Source organism: Eumetopias jubatus, unplaced genomic scaffold (assembly GCF_037043125.1).
Source record: "Eumetopias jubatus isolate StellerSeaLion01/CBP00866 unplaced genomic scaffold, mEumJub1_p1.0 scaffold_2, whole genome shotgun sequence".
Lineage (NCBI taxonomy): Eukaryota > Metazoa > Chordata > Mammalia > Carnivora > Otariidae > Eumetopias > Eumetopias jubatus.
The window spans coordinates 109,662,155-109,687,522 of record NW_028274808.1 but is presented as its reverse complement, the minus strand read 5'-3'; the positions used below and the strand labels follow the sequence as shown (position 1 = coordinate 109,687,522).

The 25,368-nt window shown below is 37.0% G+C and overlaps 1 protein-coding gene across 6 annotated transcripts in view; it reads left to right on the top strand.

Annotated features, from left to right (window-relative positions):
- The window catches only part of ANK2 (ankyrin 2), a 318,287-nt gene that overhangs the window by 83,176 nt on the left and 209,743 nt on the right, over positions 1 to 25,368 (top strand). For 3 of the 6 annotated variants that reach the window (XM_088021065.1, XM_088021066.1, XM_088021064.1), the window contains exon 1: positions 15,264 to 15,398. The exons of 2 other annotated variants lie outside the window; for them this stretch is intronic. In XM_088021065.1, coding sequence (XP_087877191.1) covers positions 15,264 to 15,398 — 135 coding nt within the window. Of the gene's footprint in view, positions 1 to 15,263; positions 15,399 to 20,039; positions 20,046 to 25,368 lie in introns of those variants that run through there. One more of the 6 variants, XM_088021068.1, reaches the window with a different exon arrangement.

Genomic DNA, 25,368 nt, shown 5'->3' with positions numbered 1-25,368 from the left:
CAGGCAGCTGCTCTCCATCTACAGATAATATTCTCACAACTAATGAATCACTCCCTGGTCTCTCTGAAAAGTGCACTTCGTTTCTCATTTTAATTAACTTTGCTACCGGATGGCCAAACTCAATAAAATTTTTCCTTCTGTTTTCTCTGCCTTTAGTAATTCACTTGCCTGTCTTAATCTAGCTTGGTAAAATATTTAGATATGTAATGTTGGTTCCCTCTTGACACTAAGTTCTTAGTTATAATCAAGTGTATAATGATATTGTAAATTGAGCATATATTTTAAGTGCTATAGAGTACTTGACTGCTGATCGAAAACCGCACAAGTACTTCTATTAACATTATATGTGTGTTCTCTTTGTAAATGACTATATGATATAGTAATACCTAAATGTGGTTACCCAGGGGAACTCTAGGTTCTTTTTCTAAGCTCATGTCCTCTGAAGTTGTAATACACAAGATGAGAACAACATCCTGCCTAGAACAGCCTAATGCCCTGGTGTTAGGGTATTTGACTAGCTTCCTGAGCCCATAATGATCACTGATTTTCTTCCTATATCATGTCACATTGCCTTAGACACAGTAAATACCCTACTGATTCTAAATATCATATTACTGTTTTTGTGTCCTGAACTCAAATTTGTCATAGGTTAGTCTTCTGAATCAAACCTAGAAAGAGAAGTTTATTTGGGTATCTTGTAGATTGTACCAAGCATAAGCACTTGTTACAGAATGACACATAACCAGAGCTTTTAACGTTTTGTGATCAGCTCTTCTCAGTTGCATATATTGACAAGGAAATTCAAGACATTACAAAAGATGGGACAAAAGAATTTTCTGGAGAAATATCTTTTATCTTTCTTTGTACCAGTAATATTTAAATGTTAATTCACTATGTTTGCATCTAAAAGTCACACTAATGTCTAAAAACTCTAAACCCCTTAATTAATAGTTTAATAAACTATTAATTTTCCTATTTTCAATCAAGTTTTCTCATCTTTGTAGGGCTTGAAACATGCGTCTAGAGTACATGAAGTCTACTACATCAGGCCGGCAACATCCTCTCATAACTCCTATTTGCATTGTTTCTCCCCCTAGCCTTGATTCTTGTTTACATTCAGTACATATTAATGACATGTTTAGCTGCCTTAAAGCAGGATTGAACTCAGTAACTTTCCTTGTTCTCTTCCTGCTCTGTTTTGATGAATGTCACGCAAGCTCCTGTGATGAGTGTCTGTGTGCTAGTGACTCAGGTACACAGGTTATCCAGATGTAGGTCACATGGCTGACATCTAGGTTCCATTCCTTCTAAGATGGATTGGTGCTCCACTGATTTATAAAAACTTTTGAAGGATCCCTCCTCTGATATGTAGAGGTTTCTCCCGTTTGAAAGCTGCTAAAAGGCATGTCCATCGTTGTAATGCAAAAGGAATAAAAAGCAAGGATTGAAGTGTGATGTTCATTTAGACTTTAAAGACTGGTCACGTGATTGTGTCATGTCAGAGTATTTTACAGACTCTCAAGTGGAGAGAAACCTGTAGAACAGAACACCAAAGACACACTTCTGTTCCAACAAGCAGTATATTGTAACTGAGTTTAAAACCTTCTAACATTCCTGCACACCAAAGCACAGTAGAGTTAAATGGGACCTTTGTGATTCCACGTATACTAAAGAAGCAGTTTTTCTCTGTGTGAAACCACATGGATTTTCATGGATGATTCAGGGATAAAAACACATCCGGGCAAGATATAAGAGTGAAATGTATAGACAAAAGCTTTAAGGGTTCAAAGGCTTTTTCTTTTTTTTCCTTCTCTTTCCTCTTTGGGCTCAATTATCATTTAATGCCATGGAGTAAATAGGTCAAGAATTTGACCTAACAGAGTAGTAAAGTTGACTACGAAAATGTCTCTACCATATAAAAGAAAAAAATAGAATACTATTCTGAGATGTTACAACTATCAGACCATAAACTCTAATACAACTTCCTTAGAGGGTGGTGGTGGTGGTGGTGATGGTGGTGATTTCTAATTAGCTCCTTTCAAAGTAGGTTCTTACTTGAGAAAAACCAGGCTTAGAATTCTGTTCATAAAGTATGATGTGTATGTATATGTATGCATACGTGTATATTCATACATATTTCTCAAAATTTTATTTTTATATGTGTTTTAATATCTCTCTCTTTACTTTTTGTCCTCTAAGTTTTCAATATATTGAAGTTACAGTGTTGCAGTTTTACTATAGTATGTACTTCAGGGAATGATCATTTTAATAAGATTTAACAAAGGAATGGGTCCTTTTCATAGCCATGTGAAATTGAAAACAAATTTTGTAAGTTAAAAAATATTGAAATTTAAAGCATAGAATCCTTCCACAGAGCAACTTTGTACTTTGCAGGTATAACCTGAGGTATGGTGGTACCGTCTCCACCAGACACAGCCCATGAGGACAATTGGGATCTGGCTTTAGATTAGATCTAGCTGCAGACACTGGGCCCCGCAGAGTATGCCAGGCATGGGATCACATATCACTAAGATACACAGAAATATTTCTAGCATTTCAAGGAACAAAGCAAACAGGACAGGGGGAGCCTCTTAAGGGTTATAATGTGGTTTACATGGCGACAAGCTCTCCAATAATGAGATTATAGGAAGACAGGATGGTTAGAATTATCAAGTGCTCAAACCATCTGTACTACCTGCATCTCTGACAATCAAAGAGTATCAAAGGAGATGTCTCAAGTCCTAGATGTCTTCAACAGGAATCTCTTAGAAGAGTGGGGGACGGATGAAGTAGGTCTCACAGACCCCAAATTCAAATGGTTAATATGAAGTTAGTTTATCAAACTGCAGATGGAAGTAGTTCTAGAATTTCCTGAAAGTTAGTTTTTTCACTGGACCACAGAGAGAACCCAAGATCATAAATACATAGTGAACTGGAAAAGGAAGACTACTGGGGTACTGTTGGCTACAGACACGAAAAGGTAGTCAGCACATAAAGGTCTTTAAATGCCATTTCCGCTCTGCTGAACATTGAGGTCAGGGGTCTGTGTGACGCCTTTTTTTTTTTTTTTTAAGATTTTATATATTTGAGAGAGAGAGAGTGAGTGAGAGAGAGAGAGAGAGAGCATGAGAGGGAAGGGGTCAAAGGGAGAAGCAGGCTCCCTGATGAGCAGGGAATCCTGTTGGGGAACTCGATCCCGGAAGTCCGGGATCATGACCTGAGCTGAAGACAATTGCCTAACCAACTGAGCCACCCAGGCACCCTGTGTGATACCTTTATAACACAGAAAGATCCATCATCCCTTATCTTAGTGTGGGATAATAATAAACTGAGCTATATTGGGTTATAAAACAAGGCAATGAAAATTGAATGTTACCAAAATAGAAACAAAATATTTCAGTAAAATTGACATTTTAAAATGTCAGTGGTTAATGGAAGCTACGTTTACTCTTATTGATAATTCTTTTTTTAGGAAGAATTTAGTATAAAATTAAATTGTCATGACACACTTCTTGATCGAATATAACGTGACCTATGTGTTTAGTAAAATTTGACAAAATTTGATTAGAACTTTGTCATATAGTCTAATGAGTTATCAAAATGTGAAGTCAGAAATAAATGATATTTCCATAGGGATTTAGAAATTGGAAATTCTAATTTAAAACATTGGAATGTCATGAAAAAGAAGGCAAGACTTTGAATTTTTATGATGCTTTTTTCTTCACAATGCACCTTTACTGCAGTTAACATATATCTGAATTACTGATGTCTAATAGTGCAAAGATTGAGGATTTCTGCCTGAGCACTTTAATTGGTTGTTTATCATGAAGAAAAACAGGAAATGCATGTCTTTTCTATGACTGCTTGCCATAGGCTGATAACTGTGAGGTATTTCTGCATTTATGAATTTGCTATATTATTGGTTGTTGCCTACAAAAGTTTAGTGTTTGCACTGAAAGTAAAACATGTTAGAAGTAAAGGTATATATGAAGAAATAAAGAAAAACAGTGGAGAGGAAGAGAAAGAATTGAGTGTCATAGATAAGTAATGTCAGAGAAGGTCATGGTCAAAAGGAAGTGAGGTCTGTGAAGAGGATTAGATGTGACAGTAAGGGCAGAGATCTATGGATGACCCATCATCATCAATAAAATGGGAGCCAATCATGAAAGAACACAGAGGAGCTCTACAGATGGAAAGAAAGAATGGAATTAAAAGAGGTTTCCACTGCACATAATACCTTAGAGGCCCATGATGGCCAAGCCACAGGGTGACAGAGGGGTGTGTGTGTGTGTGTGTGTGTGTGTGTGTGTGTGTGTGTGTGCGTGCGCGCGCGCGCGCACGTGCGTTCACGTGCACATAGACAGTCATTGTAAGAGAAATCTATTTGTACTTCCAGAGAACAATTGGGACATTTCTCTGGCCTTAGCAGTGATTGCTCTCCATAGGTTTTAGGCATGGCTGAAATACCCACAATATCCACTATTGTGATCAATAGTCTTATCCTTACTTAATAAACCATCTTTTGGTTTATGGCCACTATTGCTCTTGTGGCCATTTGCAATAATGTGATTATGAGTAGGTTCAGTGCCTAGTCCCCTTCATGACAAAATCAAACATCTGAAAACATAATCTAACAAGAGCTGACAGAATAGTAATATGAACAAACAAAGGAGCATTTACTGGTAATTGAATAGATTGCTGCAGATTGCCATTCCAGAGATTTATTGAAGAATTTATGTGTACATCAGAAATACTGCCCATTTGCCTCTTTTTATTTAAATGACGTGTTCCGGCCTGGCATAGAGTATTGAATAAATATTTATGGGATGAATGAAATAAATGTTTGTGAAAAACAATCATATTTTGAATGTGTCAAGAAAGATTTTTTATTGTTTTATTCAGTAATCAGTTATGAGTGTCTGCTATATTAGAGGCACAGTCAGAAGTACTAGGAACAAACACACAAAATATAATGTTTGTCCACCATGAGCTCATAGCCTAGTGAAGAAGACAAGCATGTAAAAGATGATTACAGTGCAGGGTAGCAATCACTGTGATCACTCTATGTTTACAATTGGTCCTTCATCTTGCTAGCCAGGAAGGGTTCCAAGAGAAGTCTTGTAAATATAGAGAGGGAGGGAGGTGATCCAGATGGAGGATTAGTTGTTTATAAAACTCCAGAAGAAAATATAAAAGAAAGGGCAAAGATGAGATGGGGGAGGAAGGACGACCAGATCATACAGGACTCTATAGCACTTCAAAGGTTTTGTCTTTTATCATGGAGATTATAGGAAGTGTCCTGAGTAGATGTGAGCTTTGGGAAGCTCATTCTGGTTTTTGTGTGGGGAATGGATTGGAATAGAGCAAGGCTAGAAGCAGGAAACTGTTTAGGAGACAGGTACAGTAATTCAGCCAGGAAATGATGGAGTGGCTAAGGGTTGGAAAAAAAAGCAGATTCTTTAGGCCTAGATGTATAGGAAAGGGAATGTCAAAAACATCAACATTTCCAGCTTGAGCAGCAAAGAATATAGGGGTGCTGGTCAGCTGAGCCAGGAGCAGGTTTGAGGAGAACATTGGCTTAGGGGAGAGATTCTTTATTGACTTAAGAAAGCCCCGAGAATATTCAACTACTAGCTCTAAAGAACTAGTAAAAAGGAAAAACATATTTATTAAAAATATTTTTAATAACTGCTCTTAAAAAGCCCTTCTTAAATTTTGGAGATAGATCTGCATTTTCTTATACTTACAATCTTTCCTTCCCTCCTCCCTTCTTCCTTCTTTATTTCTTTCTTACCTTCCTGCAGAGAAGATAAATCATATGCTGACCTCATAGCATGATTTATAAACTTACGACTCTAAAGATTTACCATACACAAACATCAGCACAAGAGTCTATTTACTGAGGCTCATTATTATACAGATAGGAATACTAAAGTTAACAGTGGCAGCTGGTAGTGCTCAGCCAGAAATTCCTTCCTTACAGCATATGGCCAATAGCATTGTAGTTCAGAGGACATAAGACCACAATGACACAATTTTAGAAGAATTGAGTTAATGAAATTGATATTATAATATTTTTATTTTCATATTCGCAGGGTTTTTGATTGCCTGTAAAATTATTCCATCTTCCAAAAAAAAGTAGGACATTATTAAAAACTTTATCAAAAAATTTCCCATTATCCAAGGGAACAAATGATATATAACGAGGATATTTATTCTAGTATGAATAATAGGTAAAGGATTATAAACAATTATTTATACTTTAAGATGCATAGAATAAATTTGCTCTAGAGAGATCTTGAAATAGAACCCAAATAAAATATCAGTTGGACAATGAAATTCAGATTATTTTTGGTGCTCTCAGTTTATTCAGCCTTTGAAATAAATTTAATTTAGTCTATCATTCTGTAATTGTAGTTAATTTAGTTCTTGATTAAATGCACACTCCACATATAGTTTTTTTTTTTAAACTAGCAATACCATATTTTACAATCAAGGAAACTTCTTGATTTAATGTTTTAATGTAGTACAAGGAAATCAGTTACCATCCTCATAATAAGTCAGGTTTAATTGGTAATTTTGATAAATGCCTATATCTGCTCCAGTTTGAACTAGTATTAGAAATTTAGTTTGAGGGGCACCTGGGTGGCTCAGTCGTTAAGCGTCTGCCTTTGCCTCAGGTCATGATCCCAGAGTCCTGGGATCGAGCTCTGCATGGGGCTCCCTGCTCCGCAGAGAGCCTGCTTCTCCCTCTCCCACTCCCACTGCTTGTGTTCCCTCTCTTGCAATATCTCTCTCTGTCAAATAAATAAATAAAATCTTTAAAAAAAATTTAGTTTGAACTTGAATTTGTTCTTTTTTTTTTTAAGATTTTATTTATTTATTTATTTGAGAGAGAGAATGAGAGACAGAGAGCATGAGAGGGAAGAGGGTCAGAGGGAGAAGCAGACTCCCCGCTGAGCAGGGAGCCTGATGTGGGACTCGATCCCGGGACTCCGGGATCATGACCTGAGCCGAAGGCAGTTGCTTAACCAACTGAGCCACCCAGGCACCCGAACTTGAACTTGTTCTTAATTGATCAAAGCCTGGCTATAGCCTGGCAGTGTATTTAATTTTATTTATTTATTTTTCAAGATTTTATTTATTTGAGAGAGAGTGCACAGTGCACGCTGAGTGCTTTGGGGGGACGGGGGAGGGAGAGGGAGTGGGAGATGAAGGGAGAGGGAGAGGGAAAGAACCTCAAGTAGACTCCATACTGAGCCTGGAGCCTGATATGGGGCTGAATCCCACGACCCTGCTGGGATCATGACCTGAGCCTAAACCAAGAACCGCCACTTAATAGACTGAGCCACCCAGATACGCCAGCTTGGCAGTGTATTTCACATGTCTGTGTCTCCTGTTTCATTTCAAATGGTGTGTGTGCACGTGTGTATGTGTGTGTGCATGTGTACATGTGCATTTATTTTGTTGGGAAGTTATTTTAAAGTACTTTGAGACCAATAGATTAAAATAGTTGAGTATATGATTACATTGAACTGGGCTCTGTTTTAAATTGAAGAAATTTTTTCAGTACTGACAAATGTATCAAAACATTTAAGCCTTCATATTGTATATCATATCCCAAAAAGTTTTTGAAAAGTTGCTATTTTTCTAGAACCTCAAGGGTGAATGTACAAATGTCATCTATAAATGTATGAAACTTAATGTCTGTGAACCATCAAAGGGAAACTCCATATACTAAGTGAAATGAGACTTGAGAAGTATGGAAAGGATAAATGGAATTTTTATTTGCTAATCTCAGTCATGGATAATTTATTTGAGCTTAGTGTTGGAGTTTCCTATATACTTAAGATATTATTTGGGGAAGTTGATTATAAATTCTCATTGTGACAGCACTCCTATTTATCTTCTCCTAATGATCAAGCATGGTGTCTAACTACCATGGCATGTGAGAGACCATTTTGACAGATAGGTCTAGACAACTGTGGCATGTATCATATAGAGCATAACTGGTCAGCTTATTGTGAAGAGTTATGTCTAAGCACGTTGTTCCTTTGGGCACGAGACTTTACCCCATGAAGTGGTCAACAGTTGTGCTGTGTACCATTCATTCATCTTAAAATCCCCTTAACAGAATCCTTTCCAGATTACCTCTATCCACTCTCCCTGGTTTACACATGGAAACTTACAAGAAATGTTAGTAAACTAAAATACTGACTTAGGTTTCAGAAAGTAACTATTAAAGTCAGATTGCAGTGGAGCCCCTCTCTGCTTTTTTATTTGCATCCTTGACTTTTTCTACTTTGGAGAAGCCCCTGCTGTAGTAGTTAACCATTTTCTGAGTGTTATGTGGATATGTATTTTTTTTTTTTTTTCAGAAAAAGTAGGAGTACACAATGGCTAAATTGTTTTCTTCATGTAGTGTTTCAAAATGCAGTCCAGTATGACCGCATTGAACGAGTCACATGGCCCTCTAGGCTTGCTTTGGACACCCTCCACTTCTTGCCTCATAGTGTCTTTAATGTCAGTCAACGACATTTATGGAGTGCCCACTTTGTGCTGGGCACCATGTGGAGTAGCCTTTAGAAAACTTCTCAAGTTGTTAGCACTGTTTATTAAAGAATGTCCTCCTTTATAGACTAGGAGTCAAGAGGCAGCAGTCTGGAATGAAAATAATAGCTGGGAGGAATGTAAAATTAAATTGGTTAATTGATGTTTGTGGGCACATAAATTGCTTGGCGATACTCCTTTTGATTAATTTGTGGACAGCATACACAGTAAAACTCATTTATACTGACCTCAATTAGAAAAGTTATGCCACGTGTTAATATAGAGAATCTGTTGTAGATCTATAAATTATGCAACAGTTTTCCTGATTGATCAGTTATATAACAGATCCAGTGGGTGAAAATCATTACATGTTTGACTTTTAGCTGAAGAAATTATATTGAATGTGTCCAAACACAGGAGAAAATAATGTGCTGTCTCTGTTGTTGCACAGAATGTTCCAGTTTTTTTTCCACAGGTTCCCAAAGTTAGAAGAATTTGTCCCCGGCTTCCTGTGATTGGGCATGGAGAATTGTGCACACAATAGGAGTAATAAAATATTAGTTTAATCAGATAAATATATTTGACCAAACAATCAGTTTTGAATTATGGCTAGCATGGTTTTTGGAGTGTAAGGGGAGGTAGATTATAATCTAAACAGTTTTCTAAATTCAGCAAAAGCAGCACATATCTTACATATTAATGATGATCTGCCAAATACAAAGTGGTAACACCATCATATTAGGACATTTTATGCTGCAGTGATAGTTTAGATTAAGAGATTGGACTTTGGCGGTGCCTGGGTGTCTCAGTCATTAAGCACTTGCCTTAGGCTCAGGTCATGATCCCAAGGTCTTGGGATGGAGCCCTGCATCAGGCTCCCTGCTCGGCAGGAAGCCTGCTTTCCCTCTCCCGCTCCCCCTGCTGTGTTCCTTCTCTCGCTGTGTCTCTCTCTGTCAAATAAATAAATAAAATTTTTTTTTTTTAAAAAGGAGATTGGACTTCCCTTTCTTCATTTGTGTGGTATATATCCTCGAATAACCCTTACAACTTGCAAGAGAGAAAAAATATTAAATTCCATAATTCTGAGTGAAACATTTTTTCAGATTTGCCTCTTTAAAGACTCCAGGAAAAATATGTTCTTCAATATTTTTTTAAAGATTTATGTATTTATTTATTTGACACACAGAGAGAGAGCACAAGCAGAGGGAACAGCAGTGGGAGAGGGAGAAGCAGACTTCCCACTGAGCGGGGAGCCCAATGTGGGGCTTGATCCCAGGACCCCGGGACCATGACCTAAGCCGAAGGCAGACACTTAACCGACTGAGCCACCCAGGCACCCCTGTTCTTCAATATTTTTATTATGACAGACAGCACTTGCCTTTTAAGAACAAATTAACTGAAATCTATGAGGGAGAATAAAATCCCTATATTTTATGCAGGTGATTTGCAAAAACTTATCCTACAAAATCCTGTAAAGCTCCCTACAACACTGGGTTCAGAGACTGAGACCACTTCCTGGTGAAAGTTGTTTTACAGTTGTGAGATGCAGAAAACTGGCAGGGCGAGCTTTCCAGTATGCTTCTAGTTTTTCAGTGGGGCTAATATTCAGGAAAGGCGGAGCAAGAGCATAAGGGTCCTCACCTTGGAATAGAGCTCCTAGATACTGACAGAGTTTGTCATATTTCACACAACGGTCCTTTCATCTTTCCTTGTGAGTATCCCATGGAAATGCCACCGAATGTAGTCAGCTCATAGAACCATGAACCTGTGATGCAAGATATTGAGTTGTTCTTTTTGATCTTTTTTTTTTTTTTTTCTCATGCTAGCTAACTAAATAGATGGTCAGCTTCAACTACCACCTGTTAGGTATATGTTCAAATGTAAACAAGTGTTGTTGCATGGAAGTAAAGAACTTTAGAGCTGGAAGGGATCTAGCAATCATCTAGTCTGACCCCCTTGTTTTCAAAGAGAAAGCTCAAACCCAGATTTGATAAAGGTTACACAAATCCATGCAGGTAAATGAGTGGTAGAACCAAAATCTGGGATTAGTTATTCCTAGCTAAGAGGTCTTTTCATTCCTCTGCAGGAGCTGTGATATAACTCTTTAGGTTAAATTAGAGAACTGATACAGTTATTTCTTCTCTAAGGTGTTAGTTTTCTGATGATTCCATAATCATTGCTTCTTCTTTAAAAAGTGAAATTTAAAACTGCAATGGATGTTTTTCAGCTTTGCTGCATAGGGACTTTAGCAGCTACTCTCAGAAGATTACAGATGAGAGGCTGGCCTGTTCTCAGTCCTTGATCATTTTTCTCTTTTGATGGATTTGAACCACAGCAATACAGATGAAATAATAACAATAAAAGTGCCTGGAAATTTAAGAAGAATATTGCAAATATGTCCCATCATGAGGGCTTTGAATTTCACATTCTAAATCATGCACCAAAGTCAAGTATCCTGCTCCGAGTGTGGCCAAACATGCAAATATTTGCTTTCTGAGTAATTTGCCCTAATGACTTTGAAGCATTTTTGAGAAACAGTGGTGACATTGTTCTGCCCTGGCAGAAAGCATATCCCTTGTCAGATGTCCACAGAGATCCTTACAATCTATGGGGGCATGATTAAGGCATGAGTACTACACAGTATTTCCTAACCTTGCCTTCTAGTTGGCAAAATAGGTCGTCACATCTCCCAAGCTTTCGTGACAAGTCTGTCCGGCAGCCACTCTTGGTTAACCACTAGGAAATAGAACTAGCAATATTTGTTTTAAAGATTTATTTATTTATTTGAGGGAGAGAGTGCACACGCGAATGGGGGATCGGGCAGAGGGAGCGAATCTTCAGGCAGATTCCCCACTGAATGCAGAGCCTGATGCGGAGCTACATCTCACAACCCATGAGATCATGACCTGAGCCAAAACCAAGAGTTGGATGCTCAACTGACTGAACCACCCAGGCGCCCCTAGAACTAGCAATATTTTAACCTCTGAAGAAATGTCCTCTTTTGCAAACTCCTCTCATCCTTTTTTTGATTATGCAGAAAGCAGCATTGGCAGTCTGGAGTGATCACGTATGAAGCTGTTCATTGAAAAGTTCTATTTTCACAGCTATGATATCTTCCAGATTGATAATTTAAATTTGTTTGGCCAGCAAATAGGAAATTTTAGCAATCACAGGAGCACCAGCAGTGTATATTTGCCTTTCCTTTGCCCATACTTGTTTAGGCACTAAACTTAGTAGTGAGATTTTGATACCACTGTGAGGCATATTTTGGGCAGCCCTGATGATAAAGAGCATGGGTGTTAATATTTTCAGTAAGTAGGACATTTTTCTATTAGGGAAAGAATGGGAAGATTTCCCTGGGATAAAGGAAAGAGAGAAGGGTAGGAACCTAATTGCTAGTCATTTAGAAAGAGTATCATGTAGGGGTTGTCAACATGTTTCTCTTTTGGTTTATGTTCCAGTGTACTTTATAAACATTTTTTTTTCTTTTGAAACAAAGCACTACAAATTCTTTTCTAGGAAAATAAACTCCAGACAATGTTAATATTTTTTCAAAGACTAATCAGAGTGTTTATTGTAAATGTGGAAATGAAAATGAAATAAAAGATTTGTCATGCATAAAAATGTTTAAAATTATTAAATCTGTTACTGTTAATGTGCAAAAAGGTCAGTGTAGTACAGTTAAATATTGATATTATCACTCGTGCTCCTATCTGTGGCTGCCTTTTATTCATTTACTTAGCAAACATTTAAACTACTGTGTGTATTTTACATCTATGAGAAGGTCAGTGAGAGACAAGCCATATTCTGTAAAAAGAGCAAATAGCTGATAGTGGTCCCAACTTTATTCGAAAAGATAGAACAAGTTAAGGGACTAACATAGGTGTAATTAAGACTTTTAGGGGAAAGTGAATTTTAAGATGAGCTTTGAAAGAGACAATGAACAGGGACGGGTGGAGAAAGGGATTCTTGGCTGCTTGGCTGAAGGAGAAGAAAATCGAAGGCATAGTGGTAGAATGGGTAATGTATTAACAAGCCAGAAAGATTCCAGGAAACAATTCATGCTGTTAAAGCACGGCAGAATTATTTATTGAGGACCTAGGGACATCTTTCCCTAAGCTAGAGTGGTTAAATATTCCTTTTACACGTGTTAAGTACAGGGATTCGGATCTCAACTCTAGAATGAAGGAATGAGGCCACAGAAAAATTTTAGGATTTGCTTCCAGGTTTTAAATTGCATGATTCTATGTTAAAAGATTGTTGAATATTAAATATTTATGTTTTAAAAATAGTCAACTAATTCCAAAAGAGAGAAAAGAAGTGTACCTCTTTTAACAGCTAGTAAAATCTTGGTTTATATTCTGAATAAAATAGTTCATATATATTCAAGAAGAAGCATGTTATAAGACTGTAAGGCACTGTAAGGCTCTAAGAACCTTAGAGAAGAAGATAGGACATTTTAAAACATCTTTTTGGAAGAGTTTGTAAACACATTATTATACACCAGTGCTTAATTAATTTCTACAGTAGATTGTTCAAGTAGGTGTAACATTTGGTGAGGAATTACCACATTATGATAAATCATTAGTTTGGTCTATATAAAAATAATTTGAGCAACACAAAAGGTTTTACTTGGTACATCTCAGCTACCAGTCTGATTTTGTTACTGATATTAAAATTTCATCTTTATAAATACTTTCACCTAAACCTTTAACACTTTTCCCTAGGTTTTTTTTTTAAGTTTTTATTTAAATTCCAGTTAGTTAACAGGGTAATATTAGTTTCGGGTGTACAGTATAGCGATTCAACACTTCCATACGACACCCAGGCTCATCACAACAAGTACCCTCCTTAATCCCCATTAAAACTTTAACATTTAAAATGTTTAGATTATGCTTGTCTTTCACATGAATGGAGAAATTATGCCCCCCGTTTTTATCATAATGTTATTGGCTCAGTCAATAAATTAAAAAAGAACTGTTTTAAGATATGTCATCACTTATAGCGGAAAGATAAAAATAATTTCACCAAGTACTGTTAGTGCGTCTTAGAAATTGGAAGGTAAGGGTAGGATCTTTACAGTAAATAACATACTCTAGGTTCATAAATTCTGGGATAAAGAGCTATTCAAATAGAATTGGTAAAAAACAAAACAAAAAACAAAAAAATATCCCAGCATGGGGCTATAAGAATCAACAATCCAAAAATGCCATTCTTGGATTTGAGTTTGTTAAAGGGTGGTGGTTTTTGTTTGGTTGGTTGTTTGGTTGGTTGGTTGGGTTTTTTTTTTTTTTTGGTAAGGGTTTTGGATAGCGATATAGAGTGGTAGGCTATTTCAAGAATGCTGTTTTTAATTTAAATAATTATAATGACAGGCATTTTTAGTTTAAGAAAATGGCAGATCAGAAAGGTGAGTTTTATTCTCTCAAATGTAATGTGGTTAATTTCTAAATATCTTCCACATCCTGTTTTCCCCAAATGATTGCTTTCAATTGAGTAGATTTCTTTAACATTTAATACTTAATATATAACTTGGATAGGTGATACAAAATGTAAATCTTTATCCTGCCATTGAGTAGTTTAAAACCTATTTAGAAGATATGAAGAGAGAAAGCCAATATCAAATGAGGAAGGATAGGACTAACAGCAAAACACTATATATATATATATATACATATATATATATAAAGTTTTAGAGGAAACTTAATGGGGTGAATAAAGTTTAATCAATAACAGTCTATAACAAAATCTTGATGTTTATCATAATTGGCTTTATAAAAACCTACTGTGCATTTGCTGTGCTCATCTCAGTGGAAACAACTTCTTTCAAAAATCTGTAATATGTTTTCAGAGATAGTATGTATGTTTTTGAAAGCCATTCTCAATTATTTTTTATAAAGCTGGGGGAAACGTTTTCAAAATATTAAAAATTAAAAAGAATTATAAGTAAATCAAAATGTTTGCTCTACTGTGGCATGATCATGAATAATGGAAAACTGTAGCTACTTTGTAAAATTCAAGACATCTATACCATTTTAAAATGAGCCATTTTGATGGATGTGTTTCTGATAAAGTTTAAATGCTGAAAGGATGGCCAGTTGTTTTCTGTAAATGATCATGAAAAAGATAATGTATGTCAGCTGAGGAGATGCCCCTTGGTTTAAACAATTACGAAAATAATTTCTACCTATTATGCTGGTAAAGTGAGATCATTAACAGATTTGGTGTTCCGTGTGACTAGAAAGACAGAAGGGGAAAAAAATTAAAGGACTCAAAGGCATTTACTGAGTAATGCCAAAATTCTCAATGTAGAGACATTTTACACAGCAGGAACTTAAGTCCATGTGTAGAGCAGGCCGCTCACATGGTGAAAAACAAAACAACACCGCCCCCTCCCCTGCTCTGTCTCAGCTCACCCCCCTCACTCCATTGACATGCATAGCTGGCCTGGTAGGTGTAAAAATAGACTGGCAGAGCCTGAATTGGAAATGGTCACTGAATGCAGCCTGCAGTTGCTGGGGTTTTGAGTTCTCTCTGACACCAGCAGGCCAGCCAGCAGATGGGGAGAACTGGTAAGGGGCGTATAGGGGAATTGAGCAGAGGAGCCAAGGATCGTCTGGATGAATTGTCCACAGTAGTGTCCCCCTGGGAGCCCTGGACAGAGCACAGAGGGCAAGCACAGGCCCAGTGACAGCAGGAACTGTAGAACTGAGATGGGTAATGCCGCTGTGTGCCCGTCCTGTCATGCGGATAAGAGCGTAAGAGCACAAGGACACATGCAGGAATTGGATAAAACCCCAGACTACTATGGCTGTAACAGCGAGGACACCAGAGAACTTGGGGTGTGGGTAAGTTCTAAGCCACAAACGAGAAGGAGGGGAGGATGGTGGCCTAAGGATCAACAGTGGAGCTCATTGGTCAACCTCCAAACTTCCTGGAAGGAAGTCGACAGAATAAAACCAATGTGATCAAACTACCCAACTGCCTCTGGTTCGGTTGGCGTGCTGTTGTGTCCTCTTCGTGCCACACAGCGTCACATGTTTGTGCCTCCTGAGTTTGGCTTTAGCTATGAACTGACATTTGGAAATAAGCAGTGATGCTGTCTTTTTAATTTGAAATTTTGTGCAAAGCTGAACATATATTTTATTATAGAGTGACTTAGAGCAATATTGCAGAGATTCACTTACATTCAGGCTGTCACATTCTTTGGCCTATTTATATATTCACGTATAGTTCATTTTCCATGAGGTCACAGGGCATTTTTTAAGCATGTGTTAACTTGGAATCCCAGTTGCAGCCTATAAAGGCATTTTACTTCCAATATCTGACTAACTTCAGTGAAAAGGCCTTTAAATACCATTTTAATTATGATGCTAATATTTTGTGCGGACGCTTAAAACATGAGCAAATGTTTAAGTTGACTTTGATTGTAATAATTCATAGGCACGATATGTTCCTTAAAATGGTTACAAAGGCCTATTGGGATTTTTGGCCGGGAGGGCCAACAATCTCTTTCTTGAAATATTTTGATTTTCAAATTTCCTGGAGAATAAGGTTTATCTTTGATCTGTCAGACCCAGGAATTTGACCTTATTGCAAGTTATTTATTTCAGCGTGAAACCATGAGACTAAGATATGTGGGATTTCTGAGTAAAAGAAACAGAGGGGTTGTACTCATACTCAGGACGCGGCACCCGATGTTTCCAGGGGTGAGAAGAACAAGTAGGTGAGGAGCCTGAGGTGCTCTTTGGCTGTTACTGTGATCTGGATGAATCTCATAATTTCCTAGCATTGAAAGTCTGTCAGACCCCAGTGAAACTGAAACAGAAACTAAGAACTTACCAGTCATGACAACATGCAGAGGCAGGGTTTGCAGTTAGCAGAAGTGAAAAGAAAGTCTGCCAGCGCTGTACTGAGAAAGGACAGTGCTTCCAGGATTGGGAATGGAAGTCACCACAGGCAGGAGAATAAACAGAAAGGTGGGGGGACAGGCAAGTCCCACGGGGGGAGGGGAGAACACCTGCCTTAACAACCCCACAGCTCAGCTTTCTCCTTCTTGGTTGTGGGTTAAATTACCCACATCCTCCAGGAGAGTCACTCCAGACTTCTAAGCGGCCGCTTCTAGTGCATTTTCTGAACTGAGGTGGCAAAAAAAGGTAAACTTTTTTGGTAACTTTTTAGTAACTCGACATGCTTGCTTAGCTGCAATGTGTAAATATATTCCCTAAGAAGTAACTGTCTTGTTTAAAAGGTAGTTTCTGTGAATATTTTTTTATTAATGTAGAATTTAAACCATTCTTTCAAATGCTAGTTAATAATTCCTTCCCTATTTTTAAGTTACATAAGTGTATTCCGTTTTTTCACCTTTTAAACGTCATTAAGAAAAATGCAATGCATGAAAATAAAAGTGCTTTAAAAATTAAATATAGGTAAACAAGAGCAAGTGACATCATGCTTTTGAGGTCCAAGGGCTGGAATGAGAAATTCACTCAAAACTTCAGAATTCAGAAAACAATTAAACATGCTTTCAAAGGAATAATCACCAGCAATATCATTTTCTCATTAGAACCCTTCTATTTCTATTAATACAGATACTGGTCCTGAAAAATGTGAGTTGATTTAAAAAATAAATCACAATCTGATTTCTTAGAATTAAATAGCATACTTATAATCTGCTGATTATTGAAGAAACTCTTCTGTCAACGATTTTATAAATGGGAGCATGTAATGATTGCTGTGACTTGGAAAGTTATGGTAGAGGCATGGTAGACAAATGCACCTGTTGTCTTCCTTCCCAAGTGATATTCTACTCAGAATTTCTCTACTTTGTGGGGCCACAGTAATAATAACATTAATAATAATTCTTAATACCATGGATGACTTAAGCTAAATACATGGTTCTGTCTAGCTGAAGTTTTCCAAACTTAAGAACTCCATCATCTTTCTTGGCTGTTAAATGGGTACTATAAGACTGAAGTCACTCATTCCCTGATCATCTAGATAAATGTATTCCTTAGTCAATTTCCATCATTTATGCTTGTCACAATTAATGGTAAACAGTTGTTAAGAGCTTTAGAACTTATTAACATTTATTTATTTTTATTTTTTTAAGATTTTTACTTATTGAGAGAGAGAGAATATGGTAGAGAGAGAGCAATGAGAGGGAAGAAGGTCAGAGGGAGAAGCAGACTCCCTGCTGAGCAGGGAACCCGATGCGGGATTCGATCCTGGGACTCCAGGATCATGACCTGAGCCGAAGGAAGTCGCTTAACCAACTGAGCCACCCAGGCACCCCTAACATTTATTTTTATAATATTCTTTTTTGGTGAAGAAGGACAGAAACAGAGGCACTTGGCACCTTTTTCATAGAAATAAGCTTAGAAATGTTTTAGATAATTTATTATGTCATTAGGCCTAATATTTCAAATAAATAAATTTTCTAATTTTTTTTTCATAATCAGGACGAAACTTATGGAAAAAATATAAATTTGACATACTAAAACTGCTGGGTTTTATGTAAATCAATACTTCACTCTTTTCTATAAGTCTTACTTAGGATTTTGAATATTCTGACATTTATTTGTATAGATAAATATAGCAATGAAGGATAAATCAGTTATGAGGAATTGGAAGTAAGGAACCAAAAATAATTTCTCCTGAACAGTGTTATATATGTCCATATTTGCAATTCCACTTATAAGCTTATGGTTTTTTTTATTAAAAATATAAAGAAAATCAGACCAGCATAATTTCCAGGTATTTTACATAGCAAACACAGAAATTATACCAAAAAAATAGAAAACTAAATATTATTTTGGCCTTATAACTTTTTAAAATTATAGTGAAAAAGATGAGCAGCTAATATGCCACAAATTTTTAAAAATTCTATAACTGGACAAATAATATGTTATTTTCCTAACATATATAGAAATTAATGTTTAAATTCCAGAGCGTGGGTCAACTAACTTTTTCTCTAAAGAACTATAGAGAGTGAACATTGTAGACATCGTGGGCCACCTGGTCTCTGTGGCAGCGACTTCTCTGGGCTGGTATAGAGTGAAAGCTGCCAGGGACAATAGGTCAACAAATAGGTCGGGCTATATTCACACAATTACTAAATCTATCTATTATTATTAAATTGCTAACTTTTCAGTTACTAAATGTTAATTTTGTTATTTTTTTCTCATTTGTGAGCTACCATTCTGTTAACAAAGATATAAAATATAATAATATTAAGTTTTAGAAGATTGTGTTGAGACTGATAGACATTCCTGAGTATGCTGTAAATTTTTCTAATTATTTGAAAAGCAATTTGGAAATACATTTCAAAACTGTAGTTACCATTTCTGGGTTTTCACTTTTCTAGTGCAGTGGAGACTCTAGGAGCAGGGAGGTATTTGCATGGAGATAAAAGGGTAGGCAAAACTTCTGGGCAGATTCCTACCCCCAGCTGCAGGTATGGGCTGGACTGGACTCCATTCCATTTGTTGTGAGTATTCCCAATGCTTGTGAGCATCCCTCCTTTCACTCAAACTTTAGGGATGAGAGAATTCCACCTCCAGAGACATTATTCCAAATCCACTGAGAAAATATCTGCCTCCGTAATGAAGATGTTAGGCTCCTGAGCATATGTTAGGGCTTTCTTCTGAAATGTGGTTGCCTATTAGACCTGAAAGGCCTTGAAGGTCTTTTGTTACCACAGTTAGGTTGTTTTGTTTTTCAATTTAAAAATTTTTGTAAATTTGAATATGATTTACACAGAATGTTATGTTAGCTTCAGGTATACAACATAGTGATTCAACTCTGTGTTATGCTATGCTCTCCACAAGGATGCATATCATCTGTCACCATACAAAGCTATTACAGTATCATTGACAATATTCCCTATGTTGTACCTTTTATTCCTGTTACTTATTCATTTCACAGCTGGAAGCCTGTATCTTCTACTCTCCTTCACCCATTTTGCTCATCTCCCCACCCCCCTCCCATCTGGCAACCATCAGTTTGTTCTCTGGGTTTACAGCTCTGATTCTGTTTTTCATTTAGTCTTTTGTTCTGTTTTTTTAGATTCCACATGTGAGTGACATCATATGGCATTTGTCTTCCTCAGTCTGACTTACTTCACTTAGCATAATACCTTCTAGGTCCATCCATGTTGTCATGGATGGCAAGATCTCATCCTTTTTTATGGCTGTATAATATTCCATTATAGATCTATAAATATCCCATTTTATATATAAATAAATAAATATATAAATATAAATATATATATAAAACCATCTTCTTTATCCATTCATCTACCAGTGGACAGTTGGGTTGTTTTCGTATCTTGGCTTTTATAAATAATGCTGTGATAAACATACGAGTACTTACAACTTTTTGAATTAGTGTTTTCATTTTCTTTGGCTATTATTTTTAGTAACTTTTTAAAAAATAATTGCTATAAGGAAGATTTCTTCATATAGTTTTGATATTAACTCTAAAAAGAGCCAAGAGTATCACGAAATCTATTCTGACAAAGATTTTCAAAAAAAATATGAAATGATATAGAACATGGTTATGTAACTTTTGGATGATTTATTTACAGATTAATGTTGAAAAAAGGTAAGACATGGCTCTATCCTCTAGGAACTTCCCACTCTAGTTTTAGAAATAGAACTCATTCACATGTAATCAATTAACTCTAAAGGCCAATAGGCAATTACATGATAATGCAAGTGGTGAAACGAGTGCGTATAAGATACCAAAGAAGGGGAGAACCAGTGCAGGCCAGTGTTTGGGGAATGCTTCGTGGACAGTGCTGATATTCAGCCACTATGGAGCAGAACAGCTGTACCAATTGTTTATACTTTGAAATGCTTTCATAAAGGCTGATTAAACCATTGCTTCTATGAGCCTACCAAGCTGTGCCTTCTACTGAGACTACCTGGAACTTATTTCCAGGATTCCTCAGTCCACTCCATCCCCGAATGAGCAAACAAAGGAATAGTTCCTGGGCCAGCAAGGGCCTCCAGGACCACCTTCCTCTAGGGCTAGAGCCAGCATCCACTGTGATTGGTTAGTGCCTAAGCTGTACCAGTTATTAAATATTTGGAATATCCCTTCTGCTAATGGAGAAGTTGGAGTCTGGAGTAGATCTTGGAAGCAGAGCACAATCTTGGTTCCTGTTGAGAAGAAAGTATACTCAGGGGCTCCTGGGTGGCTCAGTCGGTTAAGCATCTGCCTTTGGCTCAGGTCATGATCCCAGGGTCCTAGGCTCGAGCCCCACATTGAGCTCAGTGGGGCGTCTGCTTCTCCCTCTCCCTCTGCTGTTCCCCCCGCTTGTGCTCTCTTGCTCTGTCAAGTAAATAAACAAATAAAATCTTTAAAAAAAGAAAAGAAAATATACTCAGTAAGCATGTATTGAGCATCCACTAAATCCCGGGCACTGGGTCCACCAAGATGGTAAATAAGACACACAACTTTGTTTAAGGAATGTAATCTCAGATGGACAATATTGCTGTGGTGTGGTGAGCAAGCACAAGGTGTTCTGGAATGCCTAAGGATGACAGCTCAGTTAAGTCCAGTCTGGAAGCATTATAGGCAGATCCCAAACTGAGCGTTGCAGTCAGTAGTCACACTGGAATGGTAGGGAAGCAGTTTGTAAACTCCCACAGCTTTGACACACCTAGTTTCTATAGGACATGTGTGGAACTCATGAAATTTGGATAGTAAGCATGGGATCAAATTATCAAGAGCTCCATAAGCCAAGCTTTAGAATTTGGATTCTATTTTAGGGAAAGATCACTGATAGAAATCTGCTTTAGAACACAAGATTAGATCGTGGTTTGCATATTAGAAGCTCCACTCTCTTTGCAGTGCCTAAGAGAGTACCTGGCACCTAATAGATACTTAATAAATATTTGTGGAAAATATGAATAAATTAATGACTAGGAAATCACCCAAGTTAGCAAATCTAGTTGTGGACATTTTCTAGCTGCAGGTGACAAGCCTCCAGATGAAAGCAGAGGCTGTTGAGGCACAAAAGACTTCTAAAAACATTTAAAGAACGTGGTGACTAAGAAGTTTTAATTATAATCTTCTGTTCAAAAAAGGAATGTACCTTTACAGCAAATGCATACGTATTACTGCTGTGAAATATTAATTGTATGAAACATATTTACTATATAAAAAAGTATATATTTTCCTGAATTATTATGCATTCTTTATATCAAGTTGTACATAAAATATAGTAGTTTGAAATTCACTAAGAGATTACATTGTGATAAGAGGAATCATTACAAACAATCAATATCTAATATAATATTTCTATTACATTTTTCTTATAATGAGGTTCATCCAACCCAAACATAATTCCTTGATTGAACCATGTAATCATTTTTAATAGTCTTTCTTCTGCTATATTTAATAAGACTGGTTCCACTGTACATATAGTGGCTTTTTCAAGGTCACATGTATGATGGAGCTGAGAATACTCTGAGGAGAGAGCTGTCTTTTCAACCATGTTTTGCTTCCTTCCCACACAGACATCTGCCGTACTTCTTAACCACTTTCAATTGCTGTTTTAGATTGAATGCCCCCTATGGGGGTGAAACTTAAAATTTATTATGCCACAAGAAATATCTACTGATTTATCGATTCCTTCATTTTCATTTGAAAGTTCTCCTTGAAATTTGGGACATATTCAATCACATTTGACTGTCAGAATTTTTAGTGTTTGACTTTTCAAAACCTTACATTTGTATCATATATCTGTGTGGGCTTATGTGACTAAGTAAAATACTTTGTGCCATTTTTTATATTTGCTTATAAGAAGTAAAAATACTAAAATGATCATCTGAAGTGTTATCATTTCAGTGGTGTCTTTGAGCTAATGAATTGTACCTAAAAGCTATGCAAAAGTCAGGTATTTAAACAGTAGAGATTGTGAATTGAAACAATGTTTCGATGAATTATAAACATTGTTGACATATTATTTTAGGTTTTGAGATTTTTTTGGTACTCTTTATCTACCTTAGTTATCAACGAGTTACAAAAGGGAGGTTTGAAGTATAATCTTATGTCATACCTGATACTCTAACAATTTCTATATTCTGGTTAACAACTCTATTAAATAAACATATCATGTACTACAAATTAAATTTCTAAGATTGCTAATTTGTCTAAATAAGAATTCTCACTTTATCAAGGATAAGTACGAGAAAATTGGATCTGTCCAGGCAGAAATAATGTATTAAAACTAAAGTTGAAGTCTCTTTAGATTTACTACTTTAGTATTGTATCTTTCTAGGTTGTTGACCTTCTGAAGGAAATTAGAAAGCATCTACTAAGACCTCTAGTAAAACAGAAGTGCACATGGTTAAGCATCTGCCTTCTGCTCAGGTCATGATCCCAGGCTCCTGGGATCGAGCCCCACAGCCTGGCTCCCTGCTCAGCAGGGATTCTGCTTTTCTTTCTCCCTCTGCCCCTCCCTGACTTGTGTGTGTATGTGTGTGCTCTGTCTCTCTCTCTCTCAAATTAATATGTAAAATCTTAAAAAAAAACAGAAGTACACAAGAAAATTTGTGATTCTTAACATTTTGGAAATCACTAGTTGTCACATATAGTTTTTTTTCTTCTTCTTTTTTATTATGTTATGTTAATCACCATACATTACATCATTAGTTTTTGATGTAGTGTTCCATGATTCATTGTTTGTGTATAACACCCAGTGCTCCATGCAGAATGTGCCCTCTTTAATACCCATCACCAGGCTAACCCATCCCCCCACCCCCCTCCCCTCTAGAACCCTCAGTTTGTTTCTCAGAGTCCATCGTCTCTCATGGTTCATCTCCCCCTCTGATTTCCCCCCTTCATTCTTCCCCTCCTGCTATCTTCTTCTTCTTTTTTTTTTTTAACATACAATGTATTATTTGTTTCAGAGGTACAGTTCTGTGATTCAACAGTCTTGCACAATTCACAGCACTCGCCATAGCACATGCCCTCCCCAGTGTCTATCACCCAGCCACCCCATCCCTCCCACACCACCCCCACTCCAGCAACCCTCAGTTTGTTTCCTGAGATTAAGAATTCCTCATATCAGTGAGGTCATATAATACAGGTCTTTCTCTGATTGACTTATTTCGCTCAGCGTAACACTCTTCAGTTCCATCCAAGTTGTTGCAAATGGCAAGATTTCATTCCTTTTGATGGCTGCATAATATTCCATTGTGTGTGTGTGTGTGTGTGTGTGTGTGTGTGTGTGTGTGTGTGTGTGTGTGTGTATACTACATCTTCTTTATCCATTCATCTGTCAATGGACATCTTGGCCCTTTCCACAGTTTGGCTATTGTGGACATTGCTGCTATAAACATCGGGTGTGCATACCCCTTTGGATCCCTACATTTGTATCTTTGGGGTAAATACCCAGTAGTGCAATTGCTGGATCATATGGTAGCTCTATTTTCAACTGTTTGAGGAACCTCCATACTGTTTTCCAGAGTGGCCGCACCAGCTTGCATTCCTACCAACAGTGTAGGAGGGTTCCCCTTTCTCCGCATCCCTGCCACCATCTGTCGTTTCCTCACTTGTTAATTTTAGCCATTCTGACTGGTCTGAGGTGATATCTCAGTGAAGTTTTGATTTGGATTTCCCTGATGCCGAGCGATGTTGAGCACTTTTTCATGTGTCTGTTGGCCATTTGGATGTCTTCTTTGGAAAAATGTCTGTTCATGTCTTCTGCCCATTTCTTGATTGGATCTCACATATAGTGTTTTTCTCCCAGATTTATAAAAGGAAAAGGGCAATTTTCAGGAATAAAAGGCATTCAAAAATTTCTACCAATAAGGTGTATGTTTTACAAACTTGTCCATATATCTATAATACATAATAATTTTTTAAATGGCTTATCATTTTCAGCTTCTTATGCATTCCTACATCAAACATTTTGACCGACTAAATGATTGATGATGACATAAGGGATAAGGCGTATTTGGGTTGTATAATAAATACATAGAATGAAAGGTCTAGTTAATCCTTTATGTCAGCACCTCCCAAAGTGTGTTCTGTGAACCACTCACATCAGAAGAATCATCTGGGGTGTTTTAAAGTGATGTAGATTGCTAAGCCCCACTCCAGACCTCCAGAATTAGAATCTCTGAGGTGGAAGCCAAGAATATCTATTTAACAAGATTAAGCATGATCTCTAAGTAGCCCTTGAGTGCACTGAAGTATGATAACTACTGCTTTATGTTCTAAGAGGTTGATTTTACTGAAGAGACAGGGCTGAATATGTTATCATGAGCGCAAAAGGGCACAAGAGTATAAAAACCTTTCACGCTTTATTGAGATTCTTCTAATCCAGGTTAATTCAACTGATTGCCAAAATTCTATTTAGTGGCAATTACGGAAACCAAGACCACACAGGACACATGGGAATGGAGTCAGCTCTACTAGCAGATGTTTCACTAACTTGTCCATATATCTATAACACATAATATTGTATGAACTCCTGCAGTTCTTCTGTATGGCTTTAAAAGGAGGAAAGTGCTTGCATTGCACTGCAATGAAATTTTACATGAAAGCACTTAGAGTACATTTAAGCTCCACTTCTAAAAGCTAATAATTACTGTACACCTATATAGAGTCCTTTTATTCATTGTTTAACCTTGTAAACTCCTGTCAGAAATCTAGGCACTGAAGATCTATAGGACATTGTTGTGCAAATGTGTCCAATTTTTTTTTAATCAAAATTTCATTCCATTGTTGAGCAGCCAGCTTGAACAGCAAGATTGTTCCAAATGATCTGATTCTCTCCTGGAATCAACATCTAGTACAATA